Raw genomic sequence first — 13,431 nt, forward strand, 5'->3', positions numbered from 1 at the left:
GGTGGGTTATCAGAGCCTCATCCTTGAGGTGCCGTTCCTTAAATTCAGTGCCTAGTGAATACATGTCGGGAGCCCTGCTGTGCATCTGTGCCTGCCTTCCACTTGGGGGGCCAGGGTTCACAAATAGGTGTGTACACCAGAGCCCATACATAAAGATGACATAGACATCCCACAGATGGGAAACTAGTATGCAAACCCACAAGCCTCCCACAGGTCCACATACACAGCAAATAGCTGAGCAGTGTAAGAGTCTCGGCTGCCTCTGACTCCTTCCCTACCTGTTCTCCTACTGGTCTCACTTTTTTATTGTCCCTAAAGAACTGCAGAGCAGCTATCAGTGTTCAGTATACTCACGGCCCAGAAAGTTTGGGCTGCATGCAAGGAGTCTGCTGTGTGTGCTGGGGCAGGTGACGGGAGGAGGTGACCAGCTGACATTCTCTCCTCCCAGGTGGGCATTGCACTGCACTATTCCACACTTTCTACCATGCTGTGGATTGGAGTGACTGCCAGGAACATCTACAAACAGGTGACCAAGAAGGCCCTGCCATGCCCAGGTGCAGACCAGCCACCGCACCCTAAGCAGCCCTTGCTCAGGTATCCAAGACTGTTCACGAGCCCCTCCATCACCTGAGCCCAAGAAACCCATGACCCCAGACATACCTTTCATGTGTCCTGTAAACCTTCCTCACCAGGCTCCAGGCTGGAGATGATCTGGTATAAGTGACCTGAGGGCTGGACAGAACTAGGAGGTGACACAGTAAGGGAGGTGGGGGAGGAGTCTAGGGGCAGGAATTGGGAGGCACTGTGCTGAATATGGAAACCAGTAGCATGGGGTAGGAGAGCAAAGTCCTGAGGTAAATGGGTTCAGTCATGGGGGTGAGACTAATATAGGGACTTATTATTATATGTAATAATATATCATTATTATGTATAATATAGGTAGGCCCAGGGCAACCTGAAAAGCAGGTCACTGCCTTCTCATGGTATCTCTGGCTGGAGCTTAGCTAGTCTGAGGACTTGTGTCCCTACGCTGCATGGGCAATGCTGAGCTGCCCAGTTGCTGACAGAAGGCCCCCTCCATGCCTCCTGGGGTGACCACACATGGGGACTGAACATTCGTGGCTTTAGTTTACTTCTGATCTCAGTGACGCCAAGGCACCTGCTTGTAGCTAACAGAAAACCTTTGCACAGTCTAGCATTAACTTCGTAGTCACTGTACACTGGCATGTCGGGACCCTACGGATTAAGAAGGAGGCTCTGCCCAAGCTCTGTCTAGTACCCTCTTTCCTTGGAGAGAATGCTCAGCAGACTGGGAACCATGAACATGCTGGAGTCATGGAAACAGCCCCTGAGGGCAAAGACAGCAGGATGGTTGTTCCCCTCTTTCCAAGGCCAGAAACAGAGAAGTCATAAGACTAGACCATCCAGGAAGTGCCAGGAGCCCTCTCGCTGCCCTTGGGAAACAGCTGTGCTGCAACGCAATTGAAGGTTACTGTAGATGAGAATGTGCCTGTAGCCATAGTAGATGGCAGTCACCAATACGAACCCTATCTCTTTGTCACCTCCTCAAGACCAAACCCCCAACTGTAGTCAACAAAAGCCAGACCCAAGAGTAGCCTGCCTAGGAGGCCCTGGGCATAGGTGTCACCCTCCATGAAGCAGGCCTTGCCTGTCCTGTAGGCCACTGAGGTTCCACAAGTTCCCTTCTTGGTCTATCAGGACCTGATGTGCTAGGATGGTCCATGGTCCTAGGACCCCAGCAGCCCTTGGTCCTTGGCATGTCTGACCCTTCCTGTCTTCCCCATGGCTAGCTGTGGGCTTGGCATACATATCTTCTGGAATACCATATGCACCTTGGATTTACCTCTGTAGGTACATGTCCATAGACATGGGAAAATTCATGCGCAGACACATAGCCCCTGTAGATACATGCTGTCCACATGTACATGCATTTGCATGCCCTCGACAGGTTCACTCTCTTTGCAGGTTAATGTCATTTGACGGTGCAGGTTCAGGGGTTATAAGGGGTGTCGGCTTCATTTGACACTAAAGGCTCGCTTCCCTCTGCTGGTTTCTGACCTGGCCTGGAGCTGGTAAGGGAATTGCTGTGCTTGACCATTCTTGGAGAGACAAGAGGATCTCAGATCTCATGATGGCCCTCTGACACTTGATCTTGGTTGTTAACTTGACTGAACTGAGAAATTCCTGAGACCAGAAAGGTACTTCTGGGTCTGTCCATGAAGATCTTTCCAGAGATGACTAATATTCAGTGTGGTAAAGGAAAAGGGCAGGCCCACCTTGAATGAGGGCAGCAGCATACAATCGGGCTGGGGCCCAAGGAATGCAGTGAGAAAGAGGGATAACAGCCAGCATCCACAAGCCTCATACTTCCTGAGAGGATACATCTATTCTGGCCACAATGGCCCATGGACATCAGACTCCATCTTCTTTAGCCTCTAAACATACTCATGCCAGCAGCTCTCCAGGGAGCTTCCATGTTTTCAGCCCCAGACTGAGGCATCCTGGTCCGTCTTGTTCTAAGGCTCCCTGCTTCTTGAGCTGAGTCTCTAGGGGGTCCTCTGCCTCTCCAGCATGCAGACAGCCATGGTTGGACTACACAGTTTTGATTACGTGAGCCAATCCAACAAACCTCCTTTTAGATAGTTTTCAAATACAGTAATCTTCACTATAGACATACATGCATTCATCCTGTTGCTTCTGTTATTTTAGAGAACACTGACTAACTCACCCTCCATCTGTGGCCCAGCAGCCTCTAACATGCCCTCCTTGATCTTAGCATCTCACTCGGGTATCTCTTCCTGAGAAACCACAATGGACATCTCTCTGGGTTTGCATCCTGCCCTGGTCCCCAAATGCATAAGTTCATATCAACATCTGCTGAAATTAGTTCCAGAGTCCCAGAAACTTCACAGTCCCTGGAGCAAACCTTCGAGATGCCCACCAGGTACATATCCTGCTTAATTGCTCTCTGGACATAATACTTGAATAATTCTCACCGCACCCTGGGCTACCACAGGCAGAAGAGCCATATCCCACATGTGCGGCTGGTGAGCTCTGTTTCCTGTGTGCAAAGGCCATGTGGCCAGCCTAGCCTGCAGGTTTCCAAGAAGAGGTATTAAGAGAACTACCCACATGGAATTCTGGGGGAGCCCAGGACACACAGTTGGAGTTTTCCACATTTATAGCAACCTTCCCTTTCTCTGAAGCAACACTGCAGTCTCCATATTCTAAATACACTCCCTGCTCAGCTTTGAGAGACACATTCACCTTGGGGAAACGTTGAAGAAAAATGGAGCCATAGAAGATTCCTAGGACTCAGGCAGTGAGTAGTAAGCAAGCCTGAGGCCCTCAGTGTCTTTGGCTGATAACGTGAGGTCAGACAGCTCTGACTCCCTAGAGCCTCCACATGTGTGCTGGGATTGTTTCAAGGAAAGAGAGGGACTCATGGAGGCCTAGCCGAGAGCAGCTTAGTGGGTCTCATTGCCAAGGTTAAAACCAAGTATTTGTTCCTCAACCATGATGGAGGTTGGTAGTTTCCATAACAACAAAAAAAAAAAATCTAGACTCTCAGCAGGGATTCTGTGATTTTAGATAGTGATTCACTTGGTCTTATCTCCCCTTACTCTCAAGATGTACATTCGAGTGCGTGTGTACATACGCATTCGCGTGTGTGCATGCATACACACACACATACACACACGCTAACACATGCTAATATGCAGAGAAGATTAAGGGGCATCCTGAGCAACAAATGAGCAGCCAAGCCCTCAGAGAGTGGCAGCAACTGAGGTCTCTTCTGCAATAGTGGTGTGTCCTGAAGAAGGCATGACCAGCCCTGCTGCTGACAGGATCCTGCCGGGGGCTGTGCAAGTGGATGCTCAGACATGGAGCTTATGTCCCAGAGGAGAGTTATCAGAGGCTAAAACCCCATGAAGGAACAGGTCAAGTACCCACACATACTCATAGCTCTGGGCCAAAAATGAAGAAAGAGCACTGGCCTTGGAAAGTCTGTCTGGTCATTTCAGCTCATCCTACAGTGCAAATGACGTGGCCGCAGAGCACGGAAGGAAGCAGCCCAAGTCTACTGACTCAGCCTCCTTTCCATGTATGAAAATCTCTGATTGCCCCAGAATCCCCTATAATTTGCAACACAGAAGTCTTGGACCTCCTTGTTTACATTTTTTCCTAATTCTTTTTTCATTTTAAATATTAATATAGCCAGGTGTAGTGGCTCATGCCTATACTACCAGCCCTCAGGAGGCTAGAGCAGGGGGATTATCACAAGTTCGAGACCAGCTGGTGATATGTAGTGAGTTCCAAACCCACAAAGATGACAGAGAGAGACCTTGTCTCAAAAATAAAAATAAAAAAGTTACTAGAAATTGGGATTTTCTTAATTTTCATTTCTAATCGCCCAGTGCTTGCCTATAGAAATACAACAGGTTCTCTGTGTGGATCTTGAGTTCCAAAGGTTTTTGGTTAATTCCCAGGAGCTGTGTGCATGCAATGGTTATGGTATTGTTGCCCAGGGACAGAGTTGCTTCTCCCATGCCCTTCTGAATGCCTGTCTTTCCTTCTGTCTGGCTAACTACTCTGTCCCAACCTCCAACTCAGTATTGGCCTTTTCTTTCTTCTTAGCGCCAAATAAGAACTAAGAACCAACCTTTGCGTGCGCTCTCTCTCTCTCTCTCTCTCTCTCTCTCTCTCTCTCTCTCTCTCTCTCCCTATCTCATTTGTCATCTCTGCTCTGTCCTTCCTTCTGTGGGAAGAGGTTTAGTTTGTCCTTTTTCCTTGTCCCCATGTGAAATTGGGGATTAATTTTTAATTAAAAGAGCTGTTTCATAGCTGTAAGTTTACTTGTGTGTGGCGTTGCCAGGTCCCAAAGGAATATTGTGTGGTTTTTCATTTATCTGAAAATAGTTTCTAGTTTTCCTTGGGATTCCTTTCCTGGTCTTTGGTTACTTAAGAGTGTGTGGTTTTACTTTCACAGATCATTATATATTGAAAGACAGGAGAAAAAAAAACTGTAAACATGTTGAGATTTTTCTTCTAGTGATAATTAGAATGAAGAAATTCCCAGCTTGGTTATGGGAGTGGGGGAGGGATGAGGTTTCAGCTGCTCAACTCTGTGGAGACTTTGTTACAACCAAGAGACAAGTCTCATTTCTTTATATTATTTAGAAAATCCTGTGTGTGTTCATTGGCTCTGTGACCACTGAGAGGGGCAGACAATGGGCAGAGTGAAGGTGATAGATAGTACATCTTACCTCCCAGGTAAGTCTACGCTTTGCCTGGACTAGTCACTACTTGCTTTCTTTGAGTAGGAAGAGGAGAGTCAGGTGTGGAACTGTGTTGTTATGTGCTCAGTGGAAACTACAGCCTCTAGAGAGTGCCAAGGGTTGAAGATACTGAACAGAAGCCACTCAGACATCACACAGCAGGCCCAAATCCTTGACAGGAGCCTCTGCCACAGACACAGCTATAGATCCAGTGGAGATGCCCATCCTTATCTCAAGCCTTTGTCAGCTAAGAAAACACTTGTAGCCAAGAGAAACAGAGAATCCCACGAGCAGAGAGTCTTCCAACCTCAGCTAGGGAACTGAGGGTCTCTGACAAAGACAGTCTGGCTTTGCCATTAAGGGGAGGATGACCTTGGACAGGCCTTGAACAGGTGACCTTGAACATTCTGCAGGGCAGAATGAGACACACACTGGAGAGAAGTTGTGCTGGGAGAAGGAAGGTGAGAGGGATGGGGGAAGCCTGAGGAAAAGCTTAACTGCCTGACTGAGAAGGATAGCAAGATTGGGCATTGGCTACCCAACCCATGGGAGATGCTGCGCCTATCCCAGCCACATACACAGGGCCTCTGGTGATGTGGAAACACCTAGCTTAGCCAAACATTCTAGGCACAGCTCTCACAGCTAACATCCTGAGCTCTAGCTCACTACACTGTGGCCAGATCCACAGCCAAGCACACTGAAAGTATGGCTGGCTCACATCAGTGCAACTCCCAGCCCTCACCCCACTCCCACATAGAAGTAACTACCTAATAAGACCTCCCTAAGAGGCCACCATACAGCTCAAATGTGATTATAGGCACAGGCCTTTCCCACAGTCTACTTGAAATTCTCCCCTCACAGGACCAAGATTCCCCACAGTCTTCATATGGGACCAGAATTCCATCCCTGGTGTCCACATCCTCCAAAGGTATCCCCAGCCATGTTTACATGAAAACAGAAACTCACCCACAATGTTCACACGAGACTAAGATCTCCCCATATGAAGACCCTCCTCCTCAGTATTCACATTGGACCACAACCAACCCCCTCATGTCAAGGCAACTATAACCTACTCCTTTGAATCCAAATGGAACCAAGATCTCCCCTGCATTGTGCACGCATATCACACACACACACACACACACACACACACACACACACACACACACACACACGGAAACAGTTTATTACCCAGCCCCCATTAGGAACAACACCAACCCTCCCTCCACTCCACATGGGAGCAGGACACCTCCCTTTTCCCATCATTCACATGGGGCTTTTTCATTTATCTGGCATCAAGTCTTACTCATAAATATGGGCACTCTGAGTGGTCTTTCAACAGGGGCTACTGTATATTTATTGACTTCTCCTTCCATGAATCTCCTTTAGTCTGAGTTAGATACTTTGAAGGGATGCCATGTGAAACTTATACTTGGGAGGCATGAGTGACCATGAGGGTCACTCATCCTTGTGAGTTTCAAAGCCCCACAGTCACATGTCATCAAGAGCAAGCCAGGACTTGGGACTTCAAAGCAGCCACCATTGTGAAATAGTACCTCTGCAAAGAAGGACACAGGACAGATCCTATAAATGCAGAAGACCCATTAACTAGAGTCAATGAGAATCAGGAGCAGGTGTCAATTGTGCAACTTTTCCTGGGTGTTCTATGAGGGTAGCTCTGGCAACCCACCCTTAGCTGGATTAACAAAGGTTCCTTCATTGCAGGTAGGACACCAACAGACCTAAGAAGCAATCCCACTGTGACCTAGCCTAATGAATCAACAAGCTTGTTGGGGTTACTTGTAGAATAATAGTTAGGGGGTTACATACTGGAGTATAGGTGACTCATAGGCAAGTATGTCATGGAAGCCCACTCAAGCATGAGTGAGGACTCAGAAGAGAACAGGGCTATCTGTAGAGCTCCCTCAACAATTGGAAGTCAACTCAGCTCATTTGGAGTCTCCCCAGCAATTGTTACTGCTTACATAGCCTGTAAATCTTGTAAGTTGCAGGAACTTCCTGAGCTTTACAAATTTTGTTTACTTCCTGAGTCTTAGGACCTTTCCTCTAATCTCCAGTAGGAAATGTTTTAATTCAGAGAAAACAGCTAGTAATCATGTCCTAGATTTTCCTGGGGTCTCTACCTAATTTCTTTCTCCAACAGTTAAATACATCTGTCTCCATCTAGGAAAGCTGACTTCCATTCTTCACTCAAAGTTCTTTCTGGATCTAGTAAATGAACACAGCCTTGTGCCCCTTCCCCACTCAGGAGGCCTATTGCTTGCTGCCTGGCTTATACAATGTTACTCACATAAACAGCCTTGGGAGGCTGGTTCTGCAGGCTCAGTGCTGGGCACAAGATAGCCGTAAGTAAACCACACTAGGATCCAGGATCCAGCTAAGGGTGGGTTGCTAGAGCTACCCTTATAGAACACCTCCTGCACAGGGCATCTGGCCTGCAGCAAAGACTGACAGGTCTGGCTACATGACTACATAGGGCCTGCCTACCTAGGAAGTTACTACAATCATCTATCTTTGAAGATGTTGAGAAGGGTGAAGTAGAAAGATATTGTGTGAGAAATATGTAAGAAAAACAAACAAACAAACAAGCCAAGTGTGGTTACTGTCCCCTGGGCTGAGCTTCCCTATACACAGTGGGGGCATATTTACCCCCCACTTCTGGGAAATCAAGACACTTAAGACTCTACATAAGAGCTGTGCAGGACTTGTTTTGTCCCTAATTTCTTGTAACCTTAGTCAACCAACTTCTCTGTTCATGTCCTCTGTTAACCTACACTGTCTGAATATCACAGGCAGGACTCCTGGACAGAACAGCAATCAGTCCTGAGCACATGATTAACATTTATACAACCACTGTGTCAAGTTACACCGGTTGCCTTAGTGGGACAGTGGCTAGTCTCATAGAGCAGGCCGGCTGGCCACCTCAGGTATTGCTCTACCAATCCTGACGGTCTGCTCTCATTTGGAGATGGTCTCTGTGGACACATCTTGCCACATTTTCTCTTCCCGCCATCAGCCTAAGGGAAGCCACTTCTGAGGCCCAGAGAATGTCTTGAGTTGGTTTGTACCTGCTCAGGAGCTAATGCCCAATTAGGATGACAACATCCTAAGTGTCTAGCCTGTTTTGCCTCTTCTGATGGCTTCTCCCTCAGTAGTGTCCATTATAGCAAACCTACCAGTGGTATTTCTGTTTAGAAGAAAATTCCCAGCAGCCACAAGAAGATTGCAGTCAATTTCAAGAGCCAGCTTTGAGAAATGTCATTTGTTTCCTCCTATGTAATGAGGACAACTTTGCTGAAGCCCCGGGGGCAGACATGTTAGTAGAATAGCTCCCTGGGACTGAACCTAATTCTAGAAAGTTCTTGGGAGTAGTGCCTTAATGTTTTCTTGGTCTTATTACACAGTTGCCTTTCTGAACAATAAGATGTCACAGTGCCGTTTGCAGGTGTCACCTGGTCTCACTCTACACTTGATCTCCATGTCTGTGTTTCTCCACCTGTCTTCTGCTTGCCTAAAGCACCTCCCTCCATCACCATGGGTGTATTGGAGTCACCTCGGGTACAAAGGAACCTTGAGTATCCCTTTTATGCCAGTTGATGGGAGTGGATCAGTACCTTAGCTCAAATTCCTTACCTGAGTTCGGTGTAGAAATCCCTCCGAATGTCTTCCCATAAATCCTGTGCCTCGGAACATAAAGGTCGCAGAGGGCAAAGCCAAAATGCCTCAATTTCATTTCCAACTGCCCTGTTAAAATACCCTGACAAAAAGCAAGCTGGGGAAGGAGGGGGTTGTTTTAGCTCACCATTTCAGATGAGTCCATCGATGTGGGAAGGCAGAGCAGGAGGAGCTGGAAGACACTTAGGCACATTGCATCCATAGTTGGAAAGCAGAGAACAAGGAATGCCTGTGCTCAGCTTTCTCTTTTCATTCCAGGTCCGAGGCCTGAGCCATAAAATGGTTCCACCCACATTCTGGGTGGACCTTCCACTTCAATTAACCCAATTAAGAAAATTCCTGGGCTGGAGAGATGGCTCAGTGGTTAAGAGCACTGACTGCTCTTCCAGAGGTCCTGAGTTCAATTCCCAGCAACCACATGGTGGCTCACAACCATCTGTAATGGGATCTGATGCCCTCTTCTGTGTGTCTGGAGATAGCTACAGTGTATTCATATACACAAAATAAATAAGTTTAAAAAAAAAAAAAAAGAAAAGAAAATTCCTCACAGGGACTAGAGAGTGATTCATTGGTTAAGAACACTGTCTGGGCTCAATTCCCAGCACTCACATGACAGCTAAACCATTTGTAATTCCAGTCCCAAGGAATCTAGTGCCCTCTTCTGGCCTCCTTGGGTACTACATGTATGTGATGAACAGACAATCATGCAGATAAAATGCCTATACACATAAAATAAAAACAAAGGGAATTTCCTAAAAAGAAAAAAGAAAATCTCTCACGGGCTAACCTGATCCAGCTAGTCTCTTGCTGACACTCCCTTACCAAACGATCTCAGATCCTGCCAAGTTGACAATGGAGATCATCCATCACATAAGGCTTCGGAACTGTCACTGCCTCTGTATAAGAGGTCTCCAAGATGCCCAGGAATGCCCTGATCCGCATCAGTCCCATAGCCTGTCCACTTTCCTTGAAAATAAACCCCAGCACATCCATGATCCCAACACATCACACATGCTTTCAGGGGCCTCTGATCTCCTCCAAGAGCAGGGATAGAAACAACATCAGGTTTGATGGTCCTCTTCCTGCCTCAGCTCCCAAAGCCCTGAGATTAGTTGTTCATCAAATAGCCAGACCCCTTTCACAGCACTGGGCCATGTCCCTGCTGTGGGCCTGACTCTTGCTCATATTCCCCCAGCTCGTGTGTTAGCTGATGTCCTAATAGATTTGTGACCTGGTTACTCCCTCTTACAGCAAGTATGCAGTCAATGAGTACAGAAGAGTTTTAGTATATAAATATGTATGTGTTGAACTTGTATGTGCATGCATAAACAGGTGAGAGAGAGAAGAGAGCCTGTGTTTGTATGATACATGCATGCCAAGTGTGTACTGTGTGTTGTACAAATGTCATTCATGTAAATGGTAGGCTCATGAGTGAACACAGAGTGTGGTAAGATTGTGGCTGGGTCTGAGCCCTCTTCCATAGTTTCTCAGGATTCTGGGAATGAATTTATCCCAACAGGTACACCATTTCCAATTGGCAGCCAAGTGCCTTGAAAGTCAGGCTGTCTTAGTCAGGGTTTCTATTGCTGTGATAGATAAAACACCATTACCAAAAGGAACCTGGAGAGGAACGGGTTTATTTCTTCTTACAGCTTGTAAGCCCATCATCAGGGAAGTCGGGGCAGAAACTCAAGACAGGAACCTAGAGGCAGGAACTGATGCCGAGGCCATAGAGGAGTTCTGCTTACTGGTTTCTTTTCTTCATGATTTGTTCAGCTTGCCTTCTTAGAATACCCTGGACCACAAGCCTGGGGGTGGCAGTGACTATAGTGAGCTTCTCCCACGCCATCGAATGTTAATCTAGAAAATGCAGCATAGGTTTCTGCACAGGCCAGTCTAGTGGGGGTATTCCCTCAACTGAGAGGGGACCCTGTTCCAAATGACTCCAGCCTGTAACAAGTTAACATAAAAGTACCACCACATGAGGCCACAAAAAACAGGGCTACAGAGTAGGACAGGCTCGGCTCCTGACAGAGCCTCCTTTCGGAGCTCCAACACATCACTGGCTAGGTACTCCCTCTCCCTCTCCCTCTCCCTCTCCCTCTCCCTCTCCCTCTCCCTCTCCCTCTCCCTCTCCCTCTCCCTCTCCCTCTCCCTCTCCCTCTCCCTCTCCCTCTCCCTCTTCCCCTCTTGCCCTCTTCCTCTCTCTCTTTCCCTCTTTCCCTCCCTCCCTTCACCCCTCCCCCTCTCTCCCTCCCTCCCTCTTCCCCCCTCTCTGTTAAGGATGCACTTACAGAGATGAATGTGCAGGGATGTGTGGCCTGCAGCCAGGAGGGACTTCCATGCCTATCTAGCCTCTAGTTCCACGGGCCTGATTTCAGAGTGCCCCATTGTCTGTGCTTTGCTACTCAAGTTTGTGACCCTTGCACTGGTGTGCCTGAACCTGAGCTGGGAATGCTGGGATCATTTCGTCATTTTATTTTTATCGTGGCTTTTTTCCTGCACAGCATTCCTTATGGCCTGTTACATAACTATCCACAATATGGCTCACTGTTCCACCTCACTGTGCAATATGGACTTACATGGTGCGGTGGTTGGTCCAGCCATGCTGTCTCCTGAACTCTCAGGCTTCCTGGTCCCACCTCCCTGTCCTTATAGCCCTGGCTGTGTGATTCTAAGCTGCTTTGTCTAGAGGTCAGCCTTTTGAGGTCCTCTCTTCCTCTTCCTTTGGCACACTGGGACTGACCCCAAGCTAGACAATTCAAGCTGTAACTGTCCTGTGTCAGGTATGTGGATTACTCATAAGAGGCCTAGAGTCATTAGGGGCCTTGGTTGGCTAGAACTGAAAGACTCAGAAAACAGAAGCATCCCTGCAGAAAGAAGCTCTGTGTATCAAATCTGATACCAGGGGAACATGACACAAGAGAAGGTTCCAGAGGAGAGTGCATCTGGAGCCTTCTCAGGGTAAGCAAGGAACCAGTGAAGAGACCATGACCACCACCTACTACTCATGAGATCTGCTGGCAGCCAGGATGAGGACAAGACAGGCACTGGGGCAAAGGTCCATGGTCCAGACAGTCATTGAATGAGATGGGGCTCTACCATAGTCCAGCATCCACCCTGGTGATGAACACAAATGCAGCAAGAAAAGCAATAGCTTGGCCAATAGGCACTTCAGCAGCCTCTGACGCCCCCTGCTGACAATGTCCAACACTGCAGGCAAGCCAAGAAGGTGGGAAAGACTGAAGTTGAGGTTGTGTCCTGTGACAGCTTGGAGCTGGAACTCTGCAAGGGAGGAGCAGCTTTCCCAGCCACTGACTGTGAGTAATGTCCCCCCAACACTCTGAGTAGATGACAGTGACATTGGAAGAACCAGTTTCCAAGGACAAGGTCTGCAGGCCTGCAAAGGCAGTACTGGACAGTGCTGAGTGACTCTGGTGGGACCTACAGCAGTCTTCAATCTCCAAGTAATAACTGAAACTCGGGGACACTAATTCTTTCTGACTCCTCTGGGTCCTGGGATTGCAAAGACCAAAGGTTTTCCTGACAAACACAGCAAACCCATCATCCCTGTTCCATTGCTGCCAGGAGTCTGCAAGAGCCAGGGACACCTGGAGGCTGGAACCTGTAGACATCACGGGGAATGTGACTGCCTTCCCATTAAGAATGAGGTCTCAGGCTACCCTGTGTTCAGAACCAGGGCTTTCCGTGTTCCTAACCATAGAAAGAGCAGAGTCCCTGTGCATGACATCAGGTCAGTGGCTCTAGACAGCCAGGCACTGGCTGGCCTCCAGAGCCCAGCAGCCAGCTCTGGACAGAACCTGCTTTGGGCGGATCTCCCCTTTGGCCCTGGCCTGCATAGGTTTAGCCCCTTCTTCTATAGATCAGCCACTCTCTTCTCACCAAGGCCCTACTCTTCTTGTGTGTGGTCTTGCTTGATGAGAAAGTGTCAGGGTTTTTCTTAGGGAACAGAGAACCCCAAACTGTAAGGTAGTGTTTTCAGCCCAAAGACAAATACCTCAGTGGCCATTGAGCAGTGTGCATAAGAAGCCTTCAGCCCATCATGGTTTGGTTCCTTACCCTGCACCATCTTCTTTTACCAGCAGTTTTCCAGGCTGGCTGCTTTGCCCCATTCATGCCAAGCCTGCACCTCTACAGTCTCCCATACCCCACCCTCATCCGTTCTGTCACATCACTGTCCTGTATACATGGTGGTCTTTCCACGAAGGTAGAGACCAACCCTACCTCATATAGCTAGACAGTGCCTCCATGCAGTGGCTGTTAATGGGTGGGTGTTGAGCCTGTTGTCATAACATTCTTACATTTCCTGGTGAAATTATGCTTTGGCTAAGACCGGCTACTGGGACTTGTATGGTGTTGAGTGCTTTGTCTATGGCTGAAGGTGAGCCTGCACCAAGCTAGAACATCAGGGCTA

The 13,431-nt window shown here is 48.0% G+C and overlaps 1 protein-coding gene across 1 annotated transcript in view; it reads left to right on the top strand.

The window, feature by feature from the left end:
• Window positions 1-13,431, top strand: part of Adgra1 (adhesion G protein-coupled receptor A1) — a 42,639-nt gene that overhangs the window by 17,840 nt on the left and 11,368 nt on the right. Inside the window, exon 6 of the mRNA XM_034486834.2 lies at window positions 449-594. Coding sequence (XP_034342725.1) covers window positions 449-594 — 146 coding nt within the window. The remainder of the gene's footprint in view (window positions 1-448; window positions 595-13,431) is intronic.

Source organism: Arvicanthis niloticus, chromosome 1, assembly GCF_011762505.2.
Source record: "Arvicanthis niloticus isolate mArvNil1 chromosome 1, mArvNil1.pat.X, whole genome shotgun sequence".
Classification (NCBI taxonomy): domain Eukaryota; kingdom Metazoa; phylum Chordata; class Mammalia; order Rodentia; family Muridae; genus Arvicanthis; species Arvicanthis niloticus.